At 39.7% G+C, this 17,471-nt stretch overlaps 1 protein-coding gene across 7 annotated transcripts in view; it reads right to left on the reverse strand.

The window, feature by feature from the left end:
- STON2 (stonin 2) overlaps nucleotides 1-17,471 on the reverse strand; it is a 155,605-nt gene that overhangs the window by 88,571 nt on the left and 49,563 nt on the right. For all 7 annotated transcript variants that reach the window (XR_003969635.1, XM_030319721.2, XM_030319716.2 and 4 more), the window contains one exon: nucleotides 6,544-6,741. Coding sequence is in view for 6 of the 7 variants with exons in the window: in XM_030319721.2 (XP_030175581.1) it covers nucleotides 6,544-6,741 (198 nt within the window). In the remaining variant the exon portion in view is untranslated. The remainder of the gene's footprint in view (nucleotides 1-6,543; nucleotides 6,742-17,471) is intronic.

Consider the following 17,471-nt stretch of genomic DNA (forward strand, 5'->3'; position numbering starts at 1 on the left):
TGTGTGTGTGTGTGTGTGTGTGTGTGTGTGTGTGTTTAGCACATTCCTGGCACATAATCCATATTCCATAAATAGAAACTATTTTTAAAATTATGTATGAAAATCCTTTTAATGGCAAAGAATCCGTTTGCACATTATTACATATAACTTACCTATTTCTGTAGTCATAACAACTGGCAAATACCGGTTTTACTCAATAAACATTTGTGTTTCTGAGAAAACTTTGGAACCTCTCTGGAGAAACTTTCAAAGAAACCAGTCATTAGAGGTGTTTTTGCCTGTTTGTTTGTTTGTTTGTTTGTTTTAAGCACTGACTGAAATCCAAAATGCACAACTTAATAGGGACAAGAGTATCAAGGATCCTGGGGCACCCTAAAAACAGAAATGTGGCCAAATTTAGATACATTAATGAAAGAGAAAAATGATGTAATTTGTTTCTTAAAAACTGTTCTACTGTTCTTTAATTTTGAGGAAGAGACTATTGTTCAGGAAGAATATGAATATTGATGAAATTTGTAGCTAGGCAAAATAATTTAAAAAACAAATTAATTCATTTTTGTCTTCGAGGAAAATATATTCAAGGCAAAAAAAAATTCATGAAATATGAACGTGTCTTGAGAACAATAAGAATCCCCCTGTTACCCCACCATGCATGATGATAATTACCGTTTCCCGGGAATCTGGACCCCCAATTCCGGTCTACTGGTCTACCAGCTGCAGCAGGATTAGGACAAAACCGACAACAGAGAAACATGTCACATCTTGTAAGGAGTCACGCACCCCTGATGATTCTCTCCCACCATCCTTAACTAACAACAACCAGAGAAACATTCTGAGCATCTAAAAAGTTCTTGTCGGGTGCCTGGGTGGCGCAGTCGGTTAAGCGTCCGACTTCAGCCAGGTCACGATCTCGCGGTCCGTGAGTTCGAGCCCAGCGTCAGGCTCTGGGCTGATGGCTCAGAGCCTGGAGCCTGTTTCCGATTCTGTGTCTCCCTCTCTCTCTGCCCCTCCCCCGTTCATGCTCTGTCTCTCTCTGTTCCAAAAATAAATAAACGTTTAAAAAATAAAAATAAAAAAAATAATAAAATAAAAAGTTCTTGTCACAAAAATTGAGATCTTAAGTCCATAGCTTTCTACCCAGCATAAACACTTATTTCTGAGACAAAGAGTCAAGAATCCCTGGAGATATTCTACTGCTCTGGCAGAATTCCACTGCGATCAGTTAAATGCAATGAATCAAGAACATATGGTCTACATTTGTTTTAAAACCCATGAGGGTTTAACACAAAGTCTGGCAAAATGTAGTCCTGGGTCTGTTGAATCTAGAATTGAAAAAAAAAAAAAAATGGCCAAGAGGTGTAGCAGAGCATGAGACACAGCAGGGCTAACTCTGTAGATACAGGGAAATTCATCAAAATATTTTTTTCCGGTTTCTCTGGTTTCCCAACACTTTAGCAATGGCATGAACTTCCAAGTCAAATTTGCCAATTTATGTTATGTACGGGTTTTACTGACCAGGTAGTCAGTATGGGCTAATGGAAGGCTAAATGTATTTTTATATGTACATAAATATATGTGTGTATGTATGTATACAAAAATATATATATAAAGTATACCTATATACACACATACATACACTTGCAGAACTTCTCAAAGTCTTTCATAACCTAATACTTGCTAGGACTCTCCAACAAAGAGGGCACAGCATGATCTAACATACTGGCCCCCGGCATCTTGGCTTTTCTTGAACTGCTGCATGGAACACACTTGAGGGAAATGCTGGACTCCTAAACCCAAATGGGACACGGATGTCTGGGATGCAGATGACCCTCCCCACCTGCAATCTCCGTTCATTCAAGGACCCACTCAACTGACAATTATTAAACACATGCTGTGTGCTCTATCCAGTCTTGACATTCCTCAGTTGGCATATAATGCCTGAGCATTCTAATCCTACACTTAAACTCTGCACTTACCTGATAGGTAAAAGAAAATCAGAATGGAAGCCCACCACCTAAACAACAGCTTGTGCTACTGCAAACATTTCTGTGTTTTCTCTTTCCTGGTTGCAATGGACTTCCAAGGCAGAAGGCTTATTTTTATTCCCTCGACACTCTTCCTGTTTATCATCCCATGTAAAATTAGTGGCATTACAGAGCTCTGCTGACTGGTGAAGATGACAGGGCGTGCCTGTTATCTAGGGAAAGGGGGCCCCCTCAGGAAGTAGGGGGTGAGAGAGGAAACAAGTGTTAATAAAGCTCTTGCCTGTTCTCAGCTCTCCCGTCATTTGCTCTGGAGAGCTGCATCCCCGAACAAATATCAGCATACCCTGTGATGTAACCAAGGTGAGGGGATTTGTTTGCCTTCCTCCTCCTAATTACCCCCTTGGTGAGAAAATGAGAAGAAAATGTAGGCTGATCACAGAGTCTCTCCCTCCACAATTGTGCCGGGAATCAGGATTGCCCTGCAGGGCTGCCGGATCCCTGCAGAAGTCCTGCCACAGAAGACAGGGAGGAGTCTGCGGCTTGCTGCAGCCCAGCATGGAGCAGTGGGGCCAAGGGACACAGGCTGGACCCGGGCCCCCATAACCCCCTGCACACATAAGATGAATCACAGAGTTTCACACTCACACAGCATGCTGCCAGGGAAAGCCCGGGCCAGCTAGGCTGAGGGGTCTCCTGATGGAGGCTGCAATTCTTCACCCTCTACCTCCCTCTGCAGTGCTAAAAGGCATGGGGCAGGGGAGGCAGATAAATACCTCAAGTCTCCCCAAGGCAGTTCCTCCCAAGGACCCTCAAGGCCTCGGTACAGAAACTAACCACACTGAACTTCCCACAGCACCTGTCTGCATGCACCCATGGCTCACTTCGGAGGACTGCAAAACCCTCCTCAGGTCTCATCCCACCACGTACACAGTTTACCGTCCTCTTTAGGGCAGTAAAGGAGTAGGCAGAAATTATCCTTATTTCCCATATCAGAGGGAAATGAGGCACAGAGCTATGGAATCAGGATTTTATTTTGTGAATTCCTACTGCACTTTGCACCGTACGAAGCACCTTCACACACACCCTGTTGCCCAGCCTGGACACGGACCCTCTGCCCCACTTCCCAGATGAGGAACGACAGCTCCGGGGAGAGGGCTGTGCCCAGAAATACGGACAGATGAGGATCTGCTCCATGGCCTCACGATGATTTCGTTTATCCTGACTGAACGATCCAGCCTCCAAGTAGAGCCTTCCAAGAGTTGGCCACTGACACAGCCCTGGTGCCAGGCGGTGGGCAGGTAGTCAGTACAGAATAATAATCAGCACAGATCTCTTGGAAGCTCTCAATAGCTCAAATGAAAGCATTTATAACTTCTCTACAACTGAAGTAGAAAGATAAATGTCACAGGGTTAGAAATATTTGGTCACTCTCCTAAACCTTGTATTTACTTATCCAGGAAGAGTTAAAGGCTTTTCAAAGCCAGAACTCTAACATGACTACACAAGTCAGGATGTTCAGAAAGAGGCTCATGCAGGTCTTATATCTGGGGCTGTATCCAGAGGTGGTCCACACAGCCTAGGCCGCTCACCACCCTGCCTTTCATTTTTCCAGGGCCCAAAGGGACACTGCTTGCCACTTTTGGGCCTAGAAGAATAGGTGGGTGAAGAGGGAAGGGAGGTGGCTCTACCCTACACAGATGGAGGCATTCCTCTGGGCCAACCTGGACCCTTGGCTGATTACTAAAGAATGAGGAGATTTCTTTTCAAAGTGGAGTGTCCAGAAACGTGTTTACATAACACCATACTGTGGGCACATAGCAGTTATCTATCAGCACTCATATCTGTTAAGGGAACATGAACTGTTTCCTCAGACTCCACCTACTATACACCTTATTTAAAAACCTTTTGATTCTATTTACGTTAAACATAAACCCACGGTAAAATATGTCATATATTCATATGCATCCTCTACCCTATCTGTATAGAAGGTCTGGAGGGTAACTTAGCAAAATGATAAACATGATGACTCTGGGGCACCACTAGGTTTGAGAACCATGGGGAAAGGCTTTGGAACTTTGGTTGAAATCCAGGCACATCCATTTCTTAGTAGTACTGTCTCAGACAAGCATCTTAACCTCCCAGACTCAGGGTCAACCAGGAAATGGGGAGAAAGATTCCTCCCTCGCAGGACTGTTGTAAAGGCCAGAGATGATACACATCATGTACTGGCACACAGCACAAGCTGTGTGCTGGCTATGATTATGATTGCTTCTGTAAAAAAGGATGGTTGCCAAAAGGCCACACCTCTAGCCTCCTGTAACTACAGAAACTATCTCGTGCTGAAGGAGAGATGTAGGAGCATCGCTCATCATTCTACAGCCCTAGTTTTGCCTTCGCTTCTCCAGAGTGACCCTGGACTCCAGGCCACTGAATTCCTGGTGGAGATGAAAGTGTGTTGGCTATTCTCCACATGCTTCACCCGCACCATCACCCCAAATCCATTCTCCCACCCTTCTCCACAGCTCTATGCCCTGGTGGCTGATCTCTGTGGGTTGCCTCACCAGGGCCCTGTGCCCTTTGACTTCCAGCTGGGATCTGCCAGTGGGAAGCATGAGCACAAGATCTGGGCATTTATTCCCCCCTACTCCCCACTTCACCAAATCTCTGGCAGTGGCTCTGTCCTTCATACAGCCACAGCACCTGTTGGCCAGCCCCTCTTCCCATGATTCTAGCTCTTGCTGCCTCTGTAAGAGTCGTTTCATTAAACCCTCTTCAAATAAAACCTTTTTGAGGATACCATCTGCCACCTGCCAGGACCCTGATCAAAACAATGAGAGAAGATGTTTTCTCAGTGGGAACTGTAATACTGTTAGCATGGCTTCAGAAAAGGGAGATACTGAAAACAATTATACGCTTTGGAGACAGATTAATAATGTCCAGTTCTGACTAGAACTCTGATTTTCATCACTAGAACCTGTAGGAATTAAAGCAATTTTCATCTAAGCAGAGAGGCCACTGAAAAAAACCAACCTGAGCCTAGAGGTCCTGACTTTCACACTGTGACGGGCCCTCTTCTACCTCTCTGAAACAGTAAGAACCCTGGGGCGAGAGAGGGGAAAACAACCAGATCCTTGCTGATCACTTATTCTGTGGCCAGCATCATATAAGTTGCTGTATATAAACTGTCTCACTTGGAGCTATTAACAACTTGGTAAGGTAAGTACTACTATTATCTCCATTTTCCAGGTGAGGGAACTGAATCAAAAAGACATTAAGGATCTTGCCCAAAGTCACACAGCTGGTACATGGAAGAATGAGGATCTGAGCAGTCTAACCCCAAAGTCTGAGTACTCCTGACCAATGTGTTTGTTCTATGTGTCCTCTATGGGAAGGCTGGTGGTTGAGGGCGAGGAGGCGAAGTAAGGGGTGAGTACAGCCTCTTTTCCTAATTGCCTTGGCTTCTGATGGTGCCTTCCCAACATGAGACTTTCCCCACAGTGGAGATGGGCTTGTCACAGTTCAGCCACTGACCGTGATCCTCAGCCATAGAGATTAAACAGAATGGAGAGGGTGTAAAAACAAAATGCTATAAAGAACTGGGGCTCGTGAAGACAGACTATGATAAACTAGGATTCTTTGCAATACTATCAAATACCAAACCAAATCCTGTCTGAACCCTTTAGTCTGCAAGAAATCTCTCTCTCCATGTGTAGAATCCTCCAATAACATATAGCATAAGGACGAATGTTACCCAAATTTGAAAAATGATCCAGAGACAAATTCCTAAACAATGTTTTTGAGAAAAACAAAATTATTGGATACACCTGGCAAATTTATCCACAGAGAAATTATTAGTAACTTTATTACTTTCAAAGGAAAATAATCCCTTGGGCCAAATAAACAAAACACCAAGAATGCACTACATCTATCCAATGCCATTCTAAACCTAACCCAGATACAGTGCTTATTAATAGGCCCTTATTGCACCTGCTAAGCCAGGCAGCATCCTTCCTACACCTCTTAGAAATTTAATAAATGAGAGCACAGGATGTTACAGACTGATGTATATAGCTCAATTCAAGCACAAAAGAAAAAATATAACTGCAAAATGATTTGTGGTCTGGACACAATGGCTGAGTCCTGACTCATTCCACTTGACATAACATTTGCTTTTTCTCTGCTCAAATCTACCTCCCTCTTGCTGAAAACAAAAGATGCATGGGTGGCTGGGTGAAAGATTCAGCCTTGTGCATACTATGTATAGTTCAGTCATCCAAGGAGAAAATAAATTGACAAGGAACAGAACTTGTACCGAATAGTAGAAAATAACACATTAAGATATATTGTCAAATGGTTTCCCAATATTAACATCCTGCCAACTAATCAGCCAATCTGTGTACGTGTTTTTTCCCAATGCAATTTTGAACCACTCTATCCTAACTTTTTGACTGTAGGACTACTACATCTGAATTCATTCTGCAAACAAAGCTGCAGAGATTTTAGGAGTGGCAACAGGTCACCAAAAGTGATCTTCAAAGCCCTGTGGGCTCCATCTTACCAGTCGAGTCAGCCTGAGAAGCCCTGCTACTCATCTGTTCCTCCGCATTGATAAGCTGCAGGTCGGTGTATGAGGGATCAAAACTAGGACTACTGGTGTCTTCAGAATGTGTGGTCCAGCTGCTCTCAGAGGTCAGAGGGCATCTCCTTAAGGAGTCGAAGGAAGGGCACGTCCAGCAGGGCATGGTCAATGGTATGGCTGGGGACAGACCAAAAACCAAAAGCAGACAATATAAATTGGTTGTGCTCATTGATCTTTAGTGCTTGTCTTACCTTGATGGTGCTCAGGTCCTACGAAATCTCAACAGCCATACAAGGGAAGGAAATGATGGAAATATCACTTATGACAGGGCAAAATAACTGACTGAGCCCCCACATTGTAAGTCCGTATCAAAACCAGTACCACAAATAAGAGCTCTCATGACTCTCAAATCAAAGAAAATCTCACTAAAGAAAAGTAGTGATTTTCGGCTCTACTTTTATTTCTAAACTTAGATTTGTTTCATTCAAACGAAAACTTCATGAATCCATTTTTAGTGGTATGCCAACTTCCCAAAATATACTGCAAAATTACAGCTAGGTTAGGTTAATGGCTAAGAGAAGATAGGTGAATATATATGTACTCGCATAGGAAGGTGATATGCCTCTGGAGTCTCACTGTAACTGGAGATTCTGCAGACAGTTACATATACAAATTGAGATTTCCTGGGGCTGCTGATCTGCAATACAATGAACAAACTTCAAGGGAGGAATGCACAGGGCTTGACTTTATCTCCTGAACGCTGAGCAGCAAACTCAGCCTTTCAAAACCACTTTGGAAAGTTTCTTTTTTTAAAATGAAGTTTTCTAACGTTTATTTGTCTTCAGTTAATTGCCTACCACACGGTTTCTCCATGGAATTGCATGAGAATCTTACTGCAAATTAATTGATAAGTACTAAAAACAAGTGCTGAAAGCAGTGTGGACAGGGAAGGAAAAACAAAAGAAAAAGAACTAGCATTTCTTGAGTACTCATGAAATGTCAGACACTTATACAAATGTTACTTCACTTCACTATCAATCCTGAGAGACAGGCACTGGTCTCATCTGACACAAGGGGAAACCACCTCAAAAGAGGTTAAAGAGCTGGTTCAAGAAGGGTCAGTTCTCCTACGGGTGTCTGGGTGGCTCAGTTGGTTGAGCGTCTAACTCTTGCTCTCTGCTCAGGCCATGACCTCATGGTTTGTGGGTTCAGACCATGCGTGGAGTTCTGCGCTGGCAGCTCAAAGCCTGTTGGGATTCTCTCTCCCTCTTTCTCTCTCTCTCCCTCTGCCCTTGCCCTGCACACATGCATGTGCTCTTTCTCTCAAAATTAATAAACTACAATAAAATTTTTAAAAACAGTCAGTTCTCCTAGCTAGGGAATCAAAATTACTGAGAGTTGGGTTCAGAGAAATTTGGGTAAAGAGAAAATTGAGATTTAGGAGGGAAAAAAATAATAAATAGCAATATATGTGACATAGAACAAATATGAAACCACGGAGAATTTTCATTCCATATTCTCTTAGACATTTATAAGACATGAAGGTCTTTTCTCTGTCTGGAGTGCTCATGGCTCACACCCCCTATTCTTTAAAAATATTACCCTCCCAGTAAGGTATTCCTGAGCTATTCTCTCCAAAAATGCAAAGTCCCTTCTCTCCTTCATTTCTCCTTAGTATTATCACCATCTAATGTACTACATAATGCAGGGTCTTCCCCACTAGAATCCAAGCTTCTTGGGGATGGGGTTGGGGCGGCAGGGATTTTGGTCCATTTTACTCACTTCTGCATCCCCATTCCTAGAATACTGTCTGGTGTGAATAGGTACTCAATATTTGTTGGTTTTATCAACAGAAGTACCAGAAACACTCATAACAGTCTATGAGAAGCACTCATAACAGTCTATGCTAAGTACAGACTGTTAAAACTAAACTTGTACCTATAAAACTCCTACACAAACATAGAAAAAAATCAAACTGATAAAGAAGAACAAAATAAACAATCAAACAGCCCAAAGCAAAACTGAACTTGTAAAGGCTTATTATAGGACTGCCATTTCCTACAATATAATGGATTAGACACCTTACTGTGGAAAAAAATTAAATAAAACGTAATAACATTATTTAAAATATATTAGAGGGTGAGCAAGAAAGAATTATCAGAGGCCAAGTTCAAGCTGGAATCCAGAATGGTAAACAGAGCACTCATCCTGATTTTCAGACCCCGAGGCTTTTGAGCAAACCAAGGAGACTTCTGAGTTTGAGTTTTTTAAAGGTCTTGTGAAGAAGGCAAAGAAGGAAAACAACCTAGGGCTAACCCAAGATGGGAAATCTGACAGAAGATGTGATGCCTGAAGCTTGAATTCCTAAAGGGCTCAATTAAAGGGTAAATTAGCAATAAGCCCCACCCCCAAGCTAAGGACAGCAAGGAAAATTGTCTGCCTTAAGCCTGGGTGCAAGGTAGAGAAAAGAAATCTCCTAAGAATTTATAACTATAAGCTGTCCCACATAGGGGCTTACGGCTGAAACTACTTGTGTGGTCTGAAAACCTTCCAGTCTGAGAACGTAGCTGAAGTATTTCCAGGTTGGTAGTGGCCTCGGGCACCTGGGAAAAGCAAATACTAATCCTTTCTGGAGGAAGATACCTCAAAGCCAGCCTTCCCAGACAGAATGTTCCTTAGTTACACATGGTAATAAAATAAAAAATAAAAATAAATAAACCATGAAATACATAAGAAATCAAGTTACCATAAACACAAACCAGAGCCAGCAAGGGGGCCAGGGATGGGGGAAAGCCAGAATCAGACCTGCAAAGAATTCAGACACTAGAATTATTTAGCAGGAAATATAAGTATGTTTAATATGTTTAAGGAAACAAGAAAATACGAAAGAAAATGAAAATATTAGAAAAGAAGACACAGAATTGAAAAAGAACTAAATGAGCTTCTGGAGAAGAAAACTACTACTGTAAATACAAAATTATCTAGATAGCATAGAGAGACACAGATGAAAACATGAGAGATTAAAACACATGGGAGGGGCACCTGGCTTAGTTGGTAGAATGTGCAACTCTTGAACTTCAGGTTGTGAGTTTGAGCCCCATGTTGGACAGAGTGGTAAAAGCTCATAGGTAACTATCTAACCTGAATTCCTAAGGAGAAGAGGGAGAGAATGAGAGACAATATTAAAAAAAAAAACAAAAAAACAAAAAAACAAACAAAAAAAAACACTGGCTGAGAATTTCCAGAATTTATGAAAGATTTTTTCGTCAGATTAGAAATCTCATGGTATCTCAAGCAGGGTAACCAAAAATAACTGTGCAAATAGACATCGAAACTATACAAGACCAACAACAAAGAGAAGATCTTAAATAAGACTACTTTCAAAGGAATGATGATTAGACTGACTACCATCTTCTCAACAAGAGAAGCCAATGCTTCAATAAGCTGACAGAAAATGACCAAATAGGACTGTTTATTCAGTGAGGAGATGTTCAGAGAGCAAGGGAAAAATAAAGACAATTTAGACAAACAAAAACTACAAACTACAATTAATGTAAAAGAAGGAAAGACAAGAAAAATAAACATATGATTATAGAAATAAACTATATCAGTACTTGATAATAAACATAAATGGACTAAAATTTCCAGTTAAAAGAAAAAGACTATCAAACTGAAAAATCAAATGAAATCCAACATGCTGTTCACAAAAGACACATCTAAAATACAAAGATTTGGAGCACCTGGCTGGCTCAGCTGGTTACGTGTCCGACTCTTGATTTTGGCTTAGTCATGATCTCGCAGTTCATGAGTTCAGGCCCCACATAAGACTCTGCTGACAGTGTGGAGCATACTTAGGATTCTCTGTCTCTCTCTTTCAGCCCCTCCCCCACTCATGCTCACTCTCTCTCAACAATAAATAAACTTAAAAAAATACGAAGATTCAACAATGATAAAAGTAAAGGGATAAAAAATCCATATAAGACAAAATATTAATGAAAAAAAACCCTGATATATTGTTGCCTATAAATAGACTTTAAAGTAAAAGCATTATTAGAAAGGGTTACAACAAAATTACTATATGTTTTAATTCATCAGAAATATATGATAATAATAATTCTAAGTTGGTATATATTTAATAACTTAGCCTCAAAATTATTAATACAAAAACTGACAGAAGTGCAGAAAGCAAGAAATGTCCATCATCATAATGGGAGATTTTTAATTACACCTCTCTCAGTAAGTGATAGATCAAAGAGGGAGAAGAATTACCAAGGAAACAGAAGATATAAACAACAAAATGAACAAGCTGATCTAATGGTCATACATAGACCAACAGGTGAAGAATGCATATTCTTCATAATCCACACCTAAAACTCTTATGGCAAGTGACCAGATGCTAGGACACAAAGCAGGTTTTAACAAATACCAAAAAACTGGTATCAAATAGACCATGAACACTGATCACAATACAATGATGTCTCTAGTTATCCAAACCAGTTATCTAGATATAACTAGCATCTACTTACCAAAACTAGATAGAAGACAATTTGAAAAATTTAGAAACTAAGAAACGTACTTTTAAATGAATTGTTGGTCAAAGAAGAAATATTAATGAATATTAGAAAATATCCAGAACCAAACAAAAATGAAAATAGTATATGTAAAAACTTTAAGAATACAGGTAAGCAGGGGTGCCTAGGTGGCTCATTTGGTTAAGTGTCTGACTTTGGCTTAGGTTATGATCTCACCGTTTGTGAGTTTGAGCCCCGTGTCTGGCTCTGTGCTGACAGCTCAGAGCCTGAAGCCTGCTTCTGATTCTGTGTCTCCCTCTCTCTCAGCCCCTCCCCCACTCACATTCTGTCTCTCTCTCTCTTTCAAAACTAAATAAACATTAAAAAATTTAAAAAAGAAAGAATGCAGGTAAGCAGTATTATCAGGGACAGGTGCATTGCTTATATTAGAAAAGAAGAACTGAAATTTAATACAATGAGCTTCTAACTTATCAAGTTACAGAAAGGGCTGCAAAATAAATCAGAGAATACTAGAAAGGAAATAATAATCATAGAAGCAGAAGTTATCGAAATTAAAAAGCACATAGGTAAAGATTCTTTAAGAAGATTATGTAATAGAATTGGAAAATTGTTAGGAAAATCAAGAAAAAACAAAGCACAAATAACCTTAAGAATGAAAAAGGGTACATAATTATACATGCTGTATATATCTAGAAGGCAATGAGAGGGAAATAATGAATGTCTTTATGCCAACATATTTGAAAAAAGAACTACAGAAGTTTCAAAAAAGTATAACTTCAAAACTGATCCAAGAAGAAAGTTAAAAACCTGACTTGTCCAATAATCATCAAATAAAGGGAATTCTTAAAATCTTCCCATAAGGAAAATGTAAGACCAGGTAGTTTTACTGAACAGTTCTATCAAACTTTAAAGGAAAAAAATTTTTTCAGAAAAAAAAAGAGACCACCCATCAAGTCATTTTATGAGGTCAGAACTTCCTGACATCAAAACCTGACAAAGTACATTGCATTTATACTTCTATTCTCCAAAATGAGAATTATAGGTCAACCTCAATCATGGACATAGATATAAGAATCTCAAATAAATTATCATCAAAGAGAATCTAGAGATCAATGAAAAGGAGAATTACATCATGACTAAATTGGATTTATCCAGTTAATACGAGTTTAGTTTATTTAACATGGTATTTCTCAACTTTTTTTCATTACTGCCCCACTAGCAGGTTTCTTCCCCAATCATCCTCTCCCTTGAATCCCCTCCTCTCCAGTAGAATAACATGACCAGGAACTTGATATTAATACAATCTACTGATCTTACTCAGATGTGCCCAGTTTTACATGTACTTATGTGTGTATTTAGTTCTATGTAATGTTATCAGTGTATAATAGGTTGTGTGTACACAGCCACAGTCAGGATGCAGAACAGTGCCATCACCACAAGGAATGTTGCCTTTTATATTCATTTCTATTTCTTCCTGTCATGCCCTGTTCCTAACCCCAGGCAACCACTAATTTGTTTTTCATTTCTATAATTTTGTCATTTCAAGAATGCTATATAAATAGCCCATGGGCTATTATCATTATGTTGGGCTTTTATCATTCATTATCATTCATCATAATGCCTCTGAGATTCATTCAAAGTGTTGAATGTATTGATACTTCATTCCTTTTGATTGCTGAGTAGTGTTTCATGGAATGGACTAAGCACAGTTAGTTTACACCTGTCAAAGAACATCTGGGCTGTTTCTGGTTCTTAGTTATTATGAATAACAGTGCTTTGAATATTCATGGAGAGGTTTTTGTATGAACCTAAGTTTCCATTTCTCTAGGATAAATGTCCCAGAGTACAACTGCTGGGTCATACAGTAGATCACTCATGCATTGCTGGTGAGAATGTAAACTGTAACTATGACTTTGGAAAACAGTTTGACAGTTCCTAATTAAACTAAACATGCAATTAATTTCTCTGAATACTCACTAGCATTTAATATTACCACTATTTTTATTTTAAGTCATCTGATACGTGTATAGCAATAACTCATTTCATTTGCATTTCACTATTGGTAACGATACTGAATGCCTTTTCAGATAGTTATCTGCCAGCTATATATCCTCTTCAGTGAAAAATATGTTTAATGTCTGTTGCTCATTTTCTAATTAGATTGCTTGGTTTTAAATTTTTTTTTTTTTTTCAACGTTTATTCATTTTTGGGACAGAGAGAGACAGAGCATGAACAGGGGAGGGGCAGAGAGAGAAGGAGACACAGAATCGGAAACAGGCTCCAGGCTCCGAGCCATCAGCCCAGAGCCCGACGCGGGGCTCGAACTCACAGACCGCGAGATCGTGACCTGGCTGAAGTCGGACGCTTAACCGACTGCGCCACCCAGGCGCCCCTAGATTGCTTGGTTTTTTCACTACTGAGTTTTAAGTTTTCTTTATATATTCTAGATACCAGTCCTTTGTTGGATATGTAGTTTGCAAATATCTTGTCACAGTCTATAGCTTCTCTCTTTATCCTCTTAACAGGGACTTTCATAAAGCAAAAGTTTTAATTTTGATGAAGTCCAATGTATCAATTCCCTCTTAAATTTTAACACGGAAGATATGTTGTATGTCTATCATGTACTGTATATATAGCTATGCTGTACATATAAAAAGAATAAGATTTCTCCCCCCCCCCAAAGAACTATTTTTAGCCCCATTGGAGGTAATATCACTCTGCTGATAATGTGTGGGTTAACATTACTGGATCAGTTAATATAATTCACCATAATAATACATTAAAGGAATAAAAAACATATTATCATCATAATGCATACAGAGAAAGCACTGAATAAATTTTAGTATCTTTTCATGGTAGTAATTTTTGGCAAACTAGAAACAGAAGAAGCTCCCTAAACCTAATAGAGCTAACCCCAAACCCCTACGGCAAACACCATGCAAGGGAGAACTTTCCCTCGGAGATCCTCATCAAGATGACGGGCACCCATTACTCCCACTTCTGCTCAACATCCTATTTGTGGTCAGAACCTGCACAGTAAGGCAGGAAGTAAAAGAGAGTGAAAACAACAAAACTCATTCTTTGCAGATGATATTTTTGTGTACATAAAATGCAAAAAAACCCTAATAAATTATCAAATTAATAAATTTAGCACAGTATTTGTTTTTAAATATATATACAAGTGATTGCATTTCTGAAAAGTAACAAAGAATATATAGAAAATTAATCTTAAAACAAGATAACATTTATAATAGCAACAGGGGCACCTGAGTGGCTCAGTTGGTTAAGAGTCCAACTTCGGCTCAGGTCATGATCTCACAGTTCATGGGTTTGAGACCCGCATCAGGCTGTGTGCTGACAGCTCGGAGCCTGGAGCCTGCTTTGGATTCTGTGTCTCCCTCTCTCTCTACCCCTCCCCTGCTTGTGTTCTGTCTTTCAAAAATAAAATAAATGTTAAAAAAAATGTATAATAGCAACAAAAAATATCTATATAGTAATAAATTTAACAAAATATGCACAAGGTCTCAGAGAAGATACTTTTAAGGTTTATTAACAGATTGTACAGAAGATCTAAATAACTGGAAAGAGATATTATACTAGGGTTTAAAAAGTTAGTGTGTAAAGATGTTAATTCTCAATCAAAAACTTTACGTATTTTTTCCTTGTATTAATAAGCAGAATCACACTATTTAGATGTGAACAAAATAGAAGGTTAATAATATACATTTAAAATGAATAAAATGATAATAGAAATAATGGTAAAATACTATATAGAAAAAATTGAAATTAGACTCCTACTTCACACCAAATGGAAAAATCAATTCTAGGTGGATTTAATATCAAAGTATAAAAGGCTCCACAAGAAATATTTTAGAAGAAATATACCCAAATATGCTCACAACTTCAGGATAAGGAAAGATTTCCTCTACCAAGACACAGAAAACACCAACCATAAAAGAAAAACAAATTTCATATCATTAAAATTAAGAACTTTTTACAAAAGGCACCATAAAGAGATGAAAAGACCATCCAATTTATTCTACATCCATGTGTAAGAGAGATCTGCCATGCATCATATCTGCAAGGAAGTCCTAGACATCAGCAACAAAAGGGGAGAGACCTCAACAAGAATATACCTGGACTTTTATGAAAGAAAAAAAAAATTCAGATGGCAAAAAATAAAGTTCAGTCTCATTAATAATCTAGAAAATGCAAATTAAAACCACATGAGAGTCCATTACTCTTCCCCCTTCCCTATCTCCCTGACTAAAATAGAGAAATACGACAATCCCAAGTGCAGACAAGGAAGTGCAAACACAGTATCTTATATATGGCTGATAAGAGTAAACTGGAACCACCTTAGAAAACGCCTTGGTGCTAAGTGAGAAAGTTGAGGATAAACTCAGCCTACAGCACAGCAATTCTCCTCTGACTTTTTAATTCAAGAGAAACGCTTACACATGTTCACAGGTTGTATGTTTAGAATGCTCACAGAGGGGCGCCTGGGTGGCTTAGTTGGTTGAGCTTTCAACTTTGGCTCAGGTCATGACCTCAAGGTTCGTGAGTTCAGCTCAGAGTTTGGAATTGGCTTTGGATTCTGTGTCTCCCTCTCTCACTGCCCTTCCCCTGCTCTCTCTCTCTCTCTCTCTCTCTCTCTCCCTGAAAAAATAAACATTAGAAAAAAAAAAGAATGCTCACAGAAAAACAAAAACAAAAAGGATGCTCATAGAAGGACATTCTTAAGTGCAAAAAACTAGAAACAAGGCAAATAACAAACTGTAATACAATGGATAAGTGAATTGTGGTATATCAGCATAATGGAATACACAGCAATAAAAACCAAAGGAACTATTGCTGCAGGTAATGATATGGGAAAATGTCACAAATAATGTGTTGAAGGAGCAAGCTATGAAATAATACATACAGTATTATTCCATTTACACAAGGTTCAAAAAGAAGTGAAATTAAATTATATCATTCTTGATGCATGTGTAGGCAGGAGAACTGTTAAGAAAAATAATGTAGTTAATATCACAAACCCCAGGAAGGTGGTGATATAGGAGGGAGGGATGGGATGTCTGGAAGAAAGAAGATATGATCAGTAGGAAAACCTGAGGGCTTGTGGGTGATGACAATATTCTATTTATTAAGTTGGGTGATGGGGTTGTACTGCTGTTCTTTATAATTTAATATACATTTTAAATATGTTCCTTTATATTTATTCAATAATAAAGCTTATTAAAACCACATATCAAAAGACTCTAATGCTGTGAAAGAAAGCTGTTTTAATTATTTGTATTTTCACACTGGCGTTTTACATTTGTTGGATAAAACTTGCAGTACTTCCCCTGAAAGAGAAGCTAGGAATAACACAGCTGGGAGAGGCAAAATCCCTACACCTCACACACTGTTCTCATTTGCTCTAATACTATTCATCTATCAACTTAGAAATCTTGGATGAATCACTTTACTTGGGCTCTGAAGCGAGTGTCCTCAGGCCACAAGATTAGTTGAAATGTTGAAGTGTGGAGCCTGGGGCTGATTTTTCTCCCAGGCGCCAGGCCTTTGATACCTGGGCCAGACAGTGCTGTCAGCAGGGCTCTTCACAGCCACAGCCGTCCAGCAAGGAATAAGGTGAAAAAAGGATAGAAACTGTCTCCTCCTTTCCTACAAGATTAGGTACAAGGCCCCTGGATCCAGACTGCCTGTCTTGTTCGGTATCCAGCCCTGCAGCCGGAGGCAAGTTACTTAATCCACCTGTTCTGCTGGGTTTTCACCTGTGCAAACGGAGCTTAAAGTTGTACCCACTTCACAGGGGGATTAGGTTAATATTGAAGAAGCACTTGGAAAAGTGCTTGGCACAAAGGAAGCGCTGAAAGGTCAAGTGGTAGTTATTACACCCAGATACAAACTTATGTCCAAATCTACTTGAAATCTCCACTTAGGTCTCTAACCTTACCTATTGGAAACCAAGTTCCTGTTACCCTCTCCACATGGGCTCCTTCATCCTCCTAGGTGCTCAGAATGAAATCTTGAGCCACCCTTGATTCGTCTCACAACTCGTCCACCACAGCTTCTGCTAGTCCTCCCTTCAAAATACATCTGAAATCCAATCACTTCCCACCATCTCCAAGCTACCACTGGCCGAACACACTGCTGTGTGACCCAGACTCGAGGGTGATGACCTGAAGCCTTCCTGAGTGCAGCCCCCTTCTCCCAACATTCTTGCTCATCTAACCTCACTTAAGTGCACCCTTGGGGCATGAAGTCCTCAATCAGCTCAGGAGATAGGACTGTGACACACAACTACTCCCCAACAGTCCCTCCGGGGTGGTCCACCAGCATGACTCCCCAGCCTGTAGGGCTATGAAAGA

This window comes from Lynx canadensis, chromosome B3, assembly GCF_007474595.2.
Source record: "Lynx canadensis isolate LIC74 chromosome B3, mLynCan4.pri.v2, whole genome shotgun sequence".
In the NCBI taxonomy this organism is placed as follows: domain Eukaryota; kingdom Metazoa; phylum Chordata; class Mammalia; order Carnivora; family Felidae; genus Lynx; species Lynx canadensis.